General features: G+C 49.8%; 2 protein-coding genes across 2 annotated transcripts; one reads left to right on the forward strand and one right to left on the reverse strand.

The window, feature by feature from the left end:
- Nucleotides 1-335: 335 nt before the first annotated feature.
- On the forward strand, nucleotides 336-2136 carry PFICI_11190 (uncharacterized protein; the record flags this gene model as incomplete). The annotated part of the gene is made up of 3 exons (XM_007839771.1): nucleotides 336-514; nucleotides 572-2042; nucleotides 2110-2136. The coding sequence occupies 3 exons, from the start codon at nucleotides 336-338 to the stop codon at nucleotides 2134-2136; spliced, it is 1677 nt and encodes a 558-aa protein (XP_007837962.1).
- Nucleotides 2137-3387: 1251 nt separating this feature from the next.
- On the reverse strand, nucleotides 3388-5133 carry PFICI_11191 (uncharacterized protein; the record flags this gene model as incomplete). Its single annotated transcript, XM_007839772.1, has 1 exon — nucleotides 3388-5133. One exon carries the CDS (start codon nucleotides 5131-5133, stop codon nucleotides 3388-3390), a length of 1746 nt encoding a protein of 581 aa, XP_007837963.1.
- Nucleotides 5134-14571: the final 9438 nt, after the last annotated feature.

Raw genomic sequence — 14571 nt, forward strand, 5'->3', positions numbered from 1 at the left:
AGACGAACCACTGACAGCTTTCAACCTCCTGAGTGTCCAGACTGCCCTCGGCTCAGTGCTGCTTCTAATTCAGATGATACTAAACATTTGGGTGCCTCTTGTCAACACCGTGGCCCCCAAGATAGTCGATCCTCTAGACGAATCATCAACCCCTTCTCCAGCGTTAGGCTCCTGGATAGTCTGCAGCTACGAATCGTAAATCTGTCACAACGTTAAAAAAACACAAAACCCATCGGTCGGTCTGGAAGGATCGCAGCTCACATTGGGTATATACTCTTTCGAATCTTTGCGCCGGCCCTTCTCTACATCACTTCAACCATACGCTCTGCTTGTCGATGGCTTCCACGGGCAGCGAGGCCACTGCGGTCAATGGCCAACAAGATCACATCCTTCGCCCCAGACCTCGAAAGCCCCAACATTCTCAGGTATCAGACCTGGTCCGGGAGAATAGCAGCGGTTCTGCACATGGACTGCTAGCACCAGGGGGAGAAGACATCCCTTCGGGGGCGACTAGGTAAGCAAACAAAGAACGTGATCATTCCCATCTTTGTACTGAAACGCTGCTCTCCAGTGGGCGCTCGACCCCCATCCCCGAAGATGCGCCTCAGTCGACCAAGGCCCTGTCGAGTGCGCGCAAGCAGGTACGGGCCGAGCAGCGACGGCGACTCTTTCCCACAGTCGATTTCACCTCTCGATTGTCGCATTTCGATCCAGACTCGGACTACAGAGATTTCCATGGCTTCTTCAACCTCTTTTGGATTGGCTTGGCCATCATGGCCATCACGACGGGCCTGCGCAATATCAAGGATACGGGACTACCGTTGAGAGTGCAGATTTGGAGCCTTTTCACCGTCAAGCTATGGCATCTGGCCGCAGCAGACTTCTTCATGGTTGCGAGTACGGCTGTGAGCTTGCCTCTGCACAAGTTATTCAGGAATAGCAAGGGCGGCATGACATGGGCCAAAGGGGGCATGGCCGTCCAGAGTATCTACCAGGTCGTATGGCTGGCGTTCTGGATTGCCATTCCCTTTCTGTTCCAATGGACTTGGACCGCCCAGGTGTTCCTGGTGCTACACACCATGGTGCTCCTGATGAAGATGCACTCGTATGCCTTCTACAACGGACACCTTTCAGAGACGGAGAAGCGGCTACGCGACCTGGACAACCCATCTACCGCGTCCAAGGCGCCCGCCTACCAGTACCCGAGTGTTGAGAACCCCATGGGCACGCTGGCACACGACGGCAAGCCGCACGACGACGCCAACAGCGACTCGGACGGCGAAGGCGTCAGCCAGCTACGTGAGGACCTGGCGCGCGAGCTCACCAGCCCCATTGGCAACATCACATACCCGCGCAACCTCACCTGGGCCAATTATGGAGACTACCTGCTCTGCCCGACCTTGTGCTACGAGCTCGAGTACCCGCGTACCACGGCCATTAACTGGACCTCGCTCATTGCCAAGATCGTGGCAACCTTTGGCTGCATCTTCCTGCTGACCATCATCTCCGAGGAGTTCATTCTTCCCGTGCTGCAGGAATCCCGCGTGCGCCTGGACTCGGTCGCTTCAGCCACCGAGACCTTGCTGATCCTCGCCGAGACCATTTCCTGGCTACTGTTTCCTTTCATGCTGACCTTTCTGCTCGTCTTTCTCGTCATCTTTGAATACGTTCTCGGCGCCTTTGCCGAGATCACCTACTTTGCCGACCGCCACTTTTACGCCGACTGGTGGAACAGCACCGACTGGATGGAGTTCTCGCGCGAGTGGAACGTGCCTGTCTACTCCTTCTTGCGCCGACACATTTACGCCACGTCCAAGCCCAAGATTGGCCGTGGCATGGCCACCGTCATTACCTTTTTGATTAGCGCCATTGGCCACGAGATCGTCATGGCCTGCATCACCAAGAAGCTGCGCGGCTACGGCTTTGTGTGCCAAATGTTGCAGCTGCCCCTAGTGGTACTCCAAAAGACGCGATTCGTCCGCAACAGAAAGACGGCCAACAATGTCGTTTTTTGGGCTAGCATGATTATGGGTTTGAGCTTGGTAAGTCGTGTACATTGTCTATATTCATCACATACTCTGGCGCGCTAACCGTAAAAAAATGAAACAGATCTGCTCGCTTTATGTACTGGTTTAGAGGGTTTAGAGAGATGCCGTTATTGCCGAGACTTTTTCTGTTTCATTGGCTTATATATGGTTTGGGGAGCTATTGAGAGCTCTTGCAAGAATAACTTCACTCGGTCGTTGAGTCTTAGACAAACCTGTTTTCCGGATATATTTCAATCTGGACGGATATACCCCTTATACCCCCACATAGCATTTTTTCCAAGTGTTTTCACATACAATTCTCGCGTCAATACATTTCTTTCTTGTTCACAAAGTCACGCCACGGCGCAAGTGAGAGGGGATAGAGCATGTACGAGGCTGATATCTTGATGCAACGCATCAAAATAGTATTGTGGTCAGAAATACCTGACGCAATAAGTCATAAGGACTACTATCTCAAAAGAATTCCGTCATATCGTCATAAATACATCGGCTCGCTTCCATATCTCGGTGCCGATTTCATCATATCCTTGTGCCCCTATATTCACCCACTAGTCCATGCGTCAATCATCAACTTCCTCACTGGCGTCTTAAAACCACAAAATGAGTGTTATCGATCCCCGGAAGAAAAAACGCCTCGTAAATGGAGGGAAGCTTGTGATCAACCCAGAAACAAACCATCAACCTTATCCACCTTCCGGGGATTCATAACACCATTCCAAATCATTCCCAACCGACTGTATGCAATAAATATGTATATGTTGTATGTTTAGTTTCGTGGCTGCGTTCGCAAAGTCGCAGAAGGGAGAATCGAATAAGGAAGAAATACAGAAAGCAAAAAGCAGGAATAACAAGATATCCGTTCATTCGTAAGAGCCAAGCGCGAAGGTGTCGGGCCAGTTAAAGCCAGAGCAGTCGAGGAGAGCCGGACAAGATGGGCAAGTCTTGCTAACGATGCAACTCTGAGAAATGGGCCTCAAAGGACCATGGTCAGCATCCGCCACTGCTCATCGATTTACGGATGAATAATGGTAGACATGAAACGTTGAGTGTATAAACGTTCCTAGACCTCCAGAAGTTGGCGTCCTTGGTTCGCAGCCTTCTCATTGCCTCTCGGAATCTTTGGAGTTGTATCCTGAGCAGCCTAGCTTTCTGCTCGAAAGTTGTCGAGTATGGGGTTATTAACCTTTCTTTGCGTGATCGAGGTATGCTGACGAGAAGATACCACAATGCCCCGAAAAGGTTTGATACAACTTCGCTGTGCGAGCTCCGTCATAGCTCAAGGTTGGATGCACAACCATATCTCAAGGCCATGTCCCCGCGAAAAAGACGGAGAGTCCCCCTAGGACGCAACCCCGGCGTACGGCTCGCGTGTGTTGTAGATTTGAGGGGCATGGGGAGAGTACTGAACATCGGCGCTATCATAGGTTTTCGATTGCTTAACTCTGTAAAACTGCTGGCCCGAAAAGCTGTGACTGGGTGGCATGGTAGGACGGTGCTCAAGGGGTCGTCCCATATTGGCCTCGGCGTAGTGGGATGATGATCTACCACTCCTACGGGTGGACGGAGGTTCATCGGCATACATGGTGCGAACCTTTGGTTGAGTTGTCCGATTATTCGCGTCGACCTTGTATGTAAACGTCATATTCTCCGGGGATCGAGCCCTGCGGCCACGTCTTGATTGATAACGAGCATCATCGTCAGATCCCTCGTCAAAGTAATCTCGCCGAGCACGGAACTCATCGCCGTTCCAAGTAGTTGTGCGAGCAAAGCTAGGGGAGACTCCTGGTGCTGGGTACTCGGTATGTGCGCGATGCATCTTGGGCGGTGACGGTCGAATTGGCTCGGCCATATATTCAGGTTCCCTTGACTTCTTGTACGACGAGGAGACCTTGTCGCGAACTCGGGGCGAGTCGTTTGACATGCGGCGGCGAGCCGCAGATCGTGGTACAGGCTCCTCGTCCTCTTCGCTAAACAGCTTTTCCGCCATGTTCGCCATCGGAGGCGGAGGAGGAGCTACACCATGGTGTGCCGGAGGTGGTGTTTGTACTGGAGGTAAGGTGGAAGAGTAGGTCTGAACGCGATGTGTCTTGCCAGAAGCCTCCAGGTATGTCTTGGCAAAAGCGTACTGGTGGTCATGCTTGTCTTCCGTCCTAGGTTCGCGAATCTCTCGACTCTGTGCCGGGGTCTCTTTCGAGCGGCTGCTAGATTTGGACTTCTTTTCCTTGGTTATAGGGGTGGCGGGAGGAGGAGTATCGGAGTCCTCCTCGACATAAACGTTCTTGTGGCGCGTCCGCTTCTCCTCGGCGTCCCGTCTGCGCTCAGAATCGCGAACCTTCTCTGCCTTCCTCTTTTCTTCTTTGCGACGCTCCTTCTCTTTTCGCTGCCTCTCCTTCTCCTCTGCTTCTCTCATGGCCTCCTCCTGCTTCCGACGTGCCCTGTCGATCTTCTCCTGCATACGCGCATTCTCTTCCTCCTTTTTCCTACTTCTCCGGTCGTCTTCATGTCTTGATGGGATCTTCTCATCGGGAAATGATGCTTTCTTGGATCGCCTCGAGTCCCGTGACTCCCGCGATTCCCGCGGTTCGGCGGTATAGGTGGTATACTGAGGCATTTCCTCAAACGATCTTGGCGGCGTTCGAGTACTTGTGTACGGACTTCCAGCAGACCAGGTTTGTGACTTCTTAAGTGGTGGCTCTGCAGTACGTGTCCTGTACGGGGTCTCGTGCTTAACATGCACCGTGAACTGAGGGCTTCTGCCATAATCGGAATCGTATGAGCGAGGCGGCGTGCGACCAGGTGTAGCTTCCCGGTCGCGCTGTCGACGACGTTCGGCATTCTCCTTCTCCAGCTCGTTGGCTCTCACCATATCATCATACTTTTGCCTCTCATTCTCATCTGAAAGAATCTCGTAGGCCTTCTGGACCTTTTGGAACTCCTCCACCTTGATAGCTTTTTGCGCCGGGTCGGTTACCTTGTCCGGATGGCACTTGAGCACCAGTTTCCGGTAAGCCAACCGAATCTCTGGAATCTGTGCATTCTTGGCGACGTCGAGAATGGCATAGGGATTCTCCGGCAGTGTGAACATGATGAAAATTGATGGAGCTGGTTGCGATGGGCGGGCTTCTCTCGATGCAAAAGACACGGCTTTCGCGATAATGACAATCCTGAATCAGAGTAAATCGCTGCGTAGACGCGAACCAGTCGAGTGGCGGCAGCGCGGAAGAAATTATCGCAAAACAACAGTCGTATTGATGGGAACGGCCGCTTGGTGTTTTTAGCGTTTGGCGTTGGCACCCGGTGAGTGAGACAGGTTTTGGTGCGATCAAGGCTACCGAAACGCACGAAAGACAAGGCCGAATGAATACCTAAAAAGGTATGTAGAGTCGAGTCACATTCAATTAAGAACTGACTTCCATATAGAAGAAAGATGGAAAAGAGACCCGCATGTGCAGTCGGCCCCAATGGATTTGTAAAAGGCAAAAACAATTTGGTCGTCGGGTAGGCGAGTGGATTTCTGTTCAAAATCTTGATCCGGGAAGAAAATGGGACGGGAAAGAGAGGGAATGACCTCAGTCAGGCATCGACAGAAAACCCACGACGTGAACCTGGGAAGGAAAGAGGTAGGTCGGACGGTCAGTTGGTTGGTACGTGACGGGTATCAAATGGGACTTGGAGGTCAGGTCGTATGGGTAATGTATGGGCAGTCGAAGCGGACTATTGCCTCAACGCAGAATGGAACATCCCATCAATCGATCGCACGGGGGGAAATGGGGCAACAATCGATGTCGTTGCTGCAATTGAGGGAGGTGCCACTTTCGACTGGTCTAGTTCTGGGTGCATCTGATGCGTGCGCCCAGCAACCTCGCAGTGCCCAGCCAGCGTAGTGACCTAGGTACTTGGGACAAACGCTATGGGGCTGATCCGCGGCCCTAGTGCCCACTCACAGCACGCGCAGGGGGGCATGTTGAGGGGCAAGGAACCAACAGGACAAGAGGTACACTCGACCTCCAGCGCCTCACAGCAAAGAGTAAACCCTGTCAACGCCCTGGAGGGGGGGCCAACTGCGAATTGGTTCAAGTTGGTAATGTACCTGCAAGTTGTGTGTAGCACTCCCAGACGTCTTTCGTGCATTCTCCCTCGCACCTCAAGCCCTGCTGCTTTGAACCTAGAAGGACTCTGAACCCTCATTGGCGATCAGCAAGACAGGTTAAGACGTCGGTACATTACTTGTTCGCGGCTTAACTGGTAGGTACACGATGCGCTATACGCACTACTACTACATACACGGTACGCTATAGTGACGCGGGCCTCGTTCAATGGGGCCAAGACAAGCAAACGTGGAACCCTGGAAATCCTGATAAATGGGGGAGGCGGGCACTCTGGGCGCATCTCTCACGTCGTCCAGATCGCTCCTTGTGTTCCGTGTGATGGCTGAAAGCGCATGTGGAATGTATCTAGTGGCCTGCCAGGCTGTGCAGAAGGATGCTAGTAGAGGAGATCGTCTTGCTCTTGGACAGGACTGCGTAGGACGGTCAAGCGATTTAGCGTGCACGCTGAGCGATGCCGTGTAGTGGGGGGTGGTAGGTAACAAGAGGTAGCGCGGTGCACTGTCAAGTAGCGGCGGGCGGTTGTCCTTGGTCGGTGCTAGGCGTGGAAATCTCCTGGTGACACGGCCGGCTATACTAGGTACGCTGTCACCCTCTATGCAGGTCGCTTGGTCATGACAGCTGGTAGTATTCCATGCGAGTATTTTGCGCATCATAGGTACACATACTGCCGAGTTTTCATCCAATGACGGATGCTCCGGTCGCCTCCGGACACAGTGCCTGGGACGGAATGCCTTCTTTTCGTACGTACAGAAGGACCAGAGTGGATATTGCAATATAGTGAAAGCAGGTGTCAACTGCACTACACTATTGAGATCATTGCTGCTGTATGCACGGAATACTGCGGGTGGGAAAAGCCGAATGAGCGTTGGCGAGCAAACCCGAAACAGATTCAGTGGCGGGATGGGGGGCGCGGGATAGATACATGGTGAGGTCTGTATTGTGTATGATGCTGAGCTTACACGCGTTGAAACATGGTTACAAGTGAAAAGAGGGAGGGGTCTTTTGCCTGTACAGATCTTATGCGCAAGCAGGCGAGCAAGGGATCTGTGTATGGTTCCACTTCAAAGTTTACAGGTTGGACAGGAGTAATCAATACATATTATCTCTCAATACATCCCCGCATGAAAAGGTATCTCGTCATCCAGCGCAGAGAATATGCATTGTTTGTGCTAATGGGATCTTAGGTCATACTCGCCTTCCGTGTTATTCAGCGGCTGAAAAGTCGGAATAAGCGATCTGGTTTGCCAAAAGGGGATTTTCTAGTGAAGTGGCTCGAACCGAAACGAGAGTACAAGACGGGATATGCCATTTGATAAATCAAAACTTCTCTAGTTTCGGGCAGAGAGGTGCGGGAAGCATACGCTGGTGGCTTTTATTTATGCACTCACTACGGTCACTTGTCGTTCTGGTTCTACGGTGCCTGATCAGCAATGCCGCCTCTAATGTAGGCGATCAGTCCGTTCGTGGTGATCACCAACTTCAATTAGCATGAGCCAGAGCTGTGAAAGAAGTCCATTGACAGCAACAACGACACCATGATAATAGGCGATGGCAAATGGATTCGCTAGGCAGTAGGTATTTTGTCTGTGTAATTCGACCCAGGAATACATACGTACTTGACGAGCTGCCTAGGTCGTTGCAATCAAGTAATGTGTTTACCAGTTATGAGTGCCGCGCATGTTCCGCGGAGTCTCGGTGGCTTGGTAGCCACCCATGCCATCAGTGGCAATGGCGTTGAGAGGATTTCAAGAGATGGCGAATGTTTAAGCTCTGGAATTCAGCGCGACTGGGTTCCTCAGCTAGGATCTGGGGTTACGCGACTCCGACTCTATCAAAATTGAATCTAAACATTCCGCTCCTACTGTGATTCAATCCAAATAATTTCATGATTCTTTGACTGGAATCAATGTCATGTAGATGGGAATGTCCACTCCCAGCACCGATGGCCATGTCTGCCGCGGCAGTCGCAGGCCCAGCAGATCAGATCGCGGGGCCAAGATCCAGCAATAGCGGTGAGCTGCCACAATGCCCTCAGGCTTTATCTAGGTTGGGAATGTCTGGTATGGAAATGAAACTGCCCAACATCATGCAAACAATGATTGATTCTTCCTCACGAGATACAAACAATGGTTTGTTTTTTGCCCAGGCCTACGTACCATCATAACGTGACCGGCTAGCTCATAGTTGTCGTATAGAGGGAGGGGGCTGGTCATGTTTTTGATCACGGCTACGGGGCCAAGTTAAGGTTGGCAGACCAACATTGATGTACGCCTTAGGGATCCAGCTCGTGAATGTGCTGACTATAGGTCCCCCCCCCCATCGTCCACTATGGACTTTCTGCCAGGAGCCGTAGGTCGTTCCGGAATGCTAGACCCAACAGTCTGAATCATTCCAAACTGTGCACCGCGGAATACGACTCGTGGACTCGAACCGAGGTCGGAAGTCCAATATTCTAGAAAGAGAAAACACTAGCAAAACATATGCAGCTAGAAGCAGCTCATGATTGCTATTCGATGACATTGATACGTGACCCCACCTTACCCAGCATCGTTCGTCGTTCTCGAGGCACATCATTTGTCTCATCCTACGCATTTCCGTGACGATTTGGGCGCACGGCATCTATCCGATGAAAAGCTGTGCCATGCTGGCAGGATAAAGACTTGCAATTGCTTCAAAGAGCCTGAACAATTTGTCGTATTGGTAGCCCTGAGTTATGATGTGGCCCAATTAAAGTCCCTAGTCATTTTCTCTCTTCTCCCCCGGGTATCTGTAAGTGTACGGAATAGTCTCATGCAGGCCAACTTCTCGCAGCTTACGTATAAACTGGGGCATCCAATCAACGGGTCAACCACGGTTACTGGGCATGTCGCCTTTCTTTACTGTGTAGAGCCTGGCCGTTTCACGAGATGCAGTCGACACTGAACAGCTCGACTCCAACGATATACGTCAGACGTGAATGAGTCGTGATCAGTCGTATATTTGCAGCATTAAGCTTGCCCTTCCTGGCCACAAATGACATCAGAACTATTTAGACATATGATCACGCAACATGAATTTGAAAGAAGAATGATCAGAAGCATTGCAGTCCATTGCAGTCCATTGCAGTTGACCATGCCCAAGTCTCTGGCCGACGGCACAGGTCTGCATTCAGGTCACAACCATTGACTAGCGAGCGGCACTGTCATAGGCTGAGGTGGCCCCCCTCTTCTTGCCGTGATGTGGTTACACTATAGCTCATATGGTCACTGATGGGGGGCCTGCATATTCCAATGGAAGCTCGGTATTTTTGAAGCAGGTACCGAGCCCTAGGGGCACCGTGAGACCACCAGCTCAGGTGGTGGGCTGCACAAGAAGGATTCTTAAACGGAATCTGTAATCATGCTCCGGCTTACTAGTATATAGATGGCCTACTTCAGCCTCTTGTTGGCCCCCAGGCACGAACCTTTTCGAGAAAGGGATTGGCAATGGCCCTGTAGAAAATTCATGGTGTGGTCAGGATCGACAAGACGGTAAGAATGGGAACAAGTACATGGTATTCTCGTAAGTCCTTGGAAGGGGGTCTATGGACAGAAGCTGCGTACCCTATTAGTGGCCATCTTCTTTCTGTATGTGCAATGTGCATGTATGTGCGAACGAATAAGAAGCGCAAGACAGGGCAAATACGCGCCAGTTATGTGAGCTGCGGGACTTATTCACCGATTCAGTTTCGCCGATAGAGTTCAATGAGAGTCTGTGGAATCCTGAGCCAGCGCCTCGACGACCCTCGTCAGTGAAGGAGGACCCTTTTCGGATTGCTTCCTGACCCCTCGAAGAGAAGCAAGACTGGCCGAGATCTGCCTAGCTGCATTCCAGTAGAGGTAGCGTAGACGATCGACCATGCCATATTGGGGCGGTGAATCATGTGTTGTTAACTCTCAATTGCGCAGGAAGCAATAGGATTGAACCCGAGGACGAATCGCAAATCCATCGTCGCTTAATTGAGCTCTTTCCGATGTTCAAAGATACAGATTAATAACCCGGCAATTACGGCATCCTCAAGAGTCTGAGGAAAGAAGGAAAAAGAACAAATATGACTAGGAAATGGGCAATGATTTGCAACAAAGTCAGCCCGCGGCCGCGGAATCACGACCTGAATTGCCAAGGATCGTCTTCCCAAGTCAGCCAGCTTATCGTCAGATCTTCTCCTGACTCTGGAAAGACAGGGACTTGAGCTCGACATGGCGGGGGAGGGGTAAAAACACTGCGGCCACCAGCAACCTCCTCGCTTACACCCGTCAGTAGCTCGCGGACTGCATTTGTTTCCGGAGCATATTTTGTCAGGGAAACTCATACCGTGTGTATTTACTGCAGGTGTGATCCCTTGGTTTCAGAAATATTGAAAGAACGTGGCGGGTGGTAATATATGACAATAAAGTATTTCTGCACAGTACAGGAAGATCTAGAAATTTTCAGAATGGGCGCTGACAACCAGTTTCGCCTTCTTTCATCGTGTAAGCGAGTCAGATCCCCCACGCCATCGGTCAGATCCTTCTCGTTGCCTCTGGGCCTCTCCACAAGTGTTCCATAACGAATGCGTTTGACCCCTCTAGACCGTCCTGGTACTACAGATTACTGCCCGCGGTGGTACACTAGTATCGGGGGCTATATTGTAGAAATATATTCCGTACCTAGATAAGAATAGACACAACGCCACGCTTGAGGGAACACTTCACCTGGCTTAGAGAGTCAAAAGGTGAACAGAACAGACTTGAGGAGATGTTACAATGAATCCCCAATCTCGAATTCTCGTCCCTATAATACATGGAACACCTTGCCATGAAACCGCGCCATGCCCGTCAGCCCCCGGAACCGTTGGAAGTCCACACTGGCGGTGAGCTTACCTATGGTTACTACGGCTACTGTACAATCAGGACCGACTCCTTGCTTCCTGACCCGCGATAGCATTGTCAGATCTACTCACAAGTTATGCGTATGTAATCTGCAAAAGTATCCCGAAAGTATCATGCGCTGCCCGACATGTCTGCAATGCCGGTGTCCGTCATGTCAATATACTAGCCAAAGCCGAGTTGACACCTTGTCCTAACCGTGACATTATTGTTGCCTAGCTACATTGGCGAAAGCCCTTCCTCACCACTACCACCACCACCACCACCACCACAACGATCATCTGCAAAACGACTTTGCCCAATCACTTACAACAGTGACGACCCCGCCATCGCTTTCGTAGCGGCACCGTGAGAAGAGAGTGCCTCCACTGCACGATCCACGCACTTGGATGGGGATCGATGTCTGCTCTTTGATTGGCCGAGACTGTTGTGCTTCGGAACGTCTCGAAGCGCCGTATCCTACCCACACTGATCTCAGATGATCTACCTGGTCACCTCACAGCCCGCCCATTGACACTAATAACAAACAGGATGACCAGACCACACGAGCAGAGAGAGTGCACAGCAAGCTAGGTAAAATGTGCGATTAAAGTAAGGAATTGTGATCTGTAATCTTGAGCATATCCGTAGGTCCCGGTGGGGGAATAAAGATATACCATTCCCGTGCCCTGCCTCGGACAGGAAGGTACAACAATGAATGTTTCAGCCCATTCGCTCACCCACTCAGCACGGAAGCATGCGAGCGGTTTTCCCCAGCCAGCCAGGATGCATCACCGCCCTTCCCCGCGCTGTATCAGATGCGCAAATATCCTCCAAACGCCTCTTTTCAATCTGGTTGGCGGTCATCAGGGCGGTGGGGTTGTCTAAAGTCCAGTGATTTTCGTCTATGCTTGCCTTTGATCCGAGACAATGTCTGAAGCAATGATCTATCATTCGTGCTCACTGTCTTTTTTTCTAAAGGATATTCAATTTTGCGTTTAGACGTATAGTCAAATTTAATTTCTACATCATCAAATGCAGGGCCATGGTTGGATATTGCATTCGCTTGTGGCTTCCGGTCAAGGATGCCGTTATTCTGCAACAGAATATATTGCCTACGTAGCAGTATAATCTCGACCCTCCACATATTGTCCCGAAAAATTGATGCACCATTGATGTCATCAGGTCAATACTCGAATGCTCTGCATTGGTCTACACACAATCCTGCATCATTGAAACTTCATCGCCGAGATACCCAGACTTCTCCTTATAGCTTCAATATCAGAAAAAAAAAATAAAAAAACCACCCATTAAGCTTTCTTTGATCTAGATATCCTAGTGTCACGCTTCAAATCATACAAGTCTCGATACTGCCAGTCCCCGTTGTCCATGTGCCAAGTTCCTAAATCTTAGTGACATATTCCATCTTGCTGCCATCGAGCTAGTTGCCTAGGACATTCTTGGTTTAATTCGAGCGAGCCCGCAGTTGCCGGCGTAATTGGCCTTTTGAGAAAATCGTGCATTCATGCCCGACGCAGTTGGGAGCATAACAGCCAAACTAGCCAACCGCATCATGATGGAATTGTCACACACCAGGAAAAAGAAAAATGACAGACGGATAATAAGAAGATAGGAAGTTATGACGCAATGTACTTGGTAGTCAAGGTCACGTTGAGCACGAACAGCAGCCCGTTATTAGGCTTTGTATTTCTCAGTCACGTGTGCAAGTTCTTGGTCTGCATGGCCATTCTGATGGAAGTTGAATCAAAATATTACCTGGAGGTCCTCGGATCGAAATCCGAAAGGAAATCTTACAATGAGTTAGAGAATGTTTCGATTCACGGATACCGTAGAGCTACCAGCGTTTTCTACTTACTAGTTGTCTATAAGTCGATTGAGGTGGCAACCTCTCAACGGTACGGGCAATGGTGTAACTAAGAAGTGATATGACATGATAGTAATATGATTCAAAACATATGTTCTCGGTAATTATTTCAGGTAAGGATCATACTTCTTGATTGTCAATGTTGTATGAATGAACCCGTGTGCCACTGCCATACCTATATGAGGCTGGAAATAGCCATGCAACGCCGCCAATTATCATAGGCTTTTATTATTAAAGTGACCGTGGATCTCCTGGCTTGAGAAATACTCCTCGATAGCATGTAGATCGTCAAGATTGAATGGTACCTACCTAGCTACAAGGGATGGTTTGTTTACCTAGGTGGGCTGTGAAGGAGCCATGGGAGCAGCCTGTGGAAAGCGTTCGTGTAGAGAGACTATGATGGACAAAAAGACCCTAGATGCAGACAACTAAGCTCATTTTCCCCCAAAATATTTCATCCATCTGATTTTGCTGAATTGTGATCTTGTGAAATGTTGACATCTGCGTGACTCGAGTTCTTGTAAGCATGGAGTGCAATCTTGACCTTCCGTTCGTGTCAATATCCTACGAACAGAAACGAGTATCGAGTTCGTATACGTAGAGATGGAGTAGTCAAATCTTCCTTATGAAAGCTTTTGAGCTCCGTTCGATCATCAATGCCGGTCTTGGTACTGAATAGCACTCTCTTCATTATTGCCCTTTCCCTGCACAGCAAAACTTACCTACGCCATTGCTTCATCGATGCCTTGTAAATTTTTCACTGAAATTTCAATACCGAGTCCAGCAAGTCTATCTTTGTTTCTTTTCGACATGCCAACTCCTCGATCCAACGTGACCATGACTGTGCTTGTGGCCACTGCAATCTAGAGCTCGTGGTGATATTATTACTCTTGAAATAGGAGCCCAACTTCATGTGTCTGAGACTTCATGCTTAATAACAGATCTGTATAAATCTTTTGCTGTTCACGGAGCCAGTGCACATAAGTGGTCCAACAACGGATTCTTCTTTCACCATACCCTCATTCTATCTGAACACTAACTAGTAGTTTCCACGTTGAACATGCTGCGTCATGACCAAATCTGAACACTGTAGTACCTAATCACGCTTGATCGAGCGATAACATAGATTGTGTGGATTATAATATCTATCCAAGAGAAACTTCACTGAAGTATGAGAGAGTGCCTTTGCAGAGACAATAGCCAGGTAGGTGACGTTGACATCCTGTTCGAACAGCCTGCCTTGAGCCAATCCTTCGGGCCATCTGGTCAATTCTGTACAGTAACAATTTCTCAGACCCGGTCAAGGATATTTCTGGTCACTCATTACACTGGGGTTGTGTACCCACTACGGTGGAAAGTTTGAATGCCCATCTCGAATTATATGGTGATCTCGATTAGTTAGGTAATACTGATTGCCGTGGGCTATGGTGCTTGCTTTCTAAGAATAACGGCCATAATAACAACAGATGCTGAGCTTATATTCGATCAGCAATGATTGACTCCACGTTGCTTTCAAGAAGAATGCATGGCTCATTCAGGCACTGAAAGGCATGGAATTTGTTGCACACAACAAAGTCTATCAAATATATGTCGACAGGGATTGGGCATCGTACGGAGCTCACTCGGCCGGGAGGCACCTTTAAACCTGGGGCAGCCACCAGTCA

The sequence above is a fragment of the Pestalotiopsis fici genome, assembly GCF_000516985.1.
Source record: "Pestalotiopsis fici W106-1 unplaced genomic scaffold PFICI_Scf_8, whole genome shotgun sequence".
In the NCBI taxonomy this organism is placed as follows: domain Eukaryota; kingdom Fungi; phylum Ascomycota; class Sordariomycetes; order Amphisphaeriales; family Sporocadaceae; genus Pestalotiopsis; species Pestalotiopsis fici.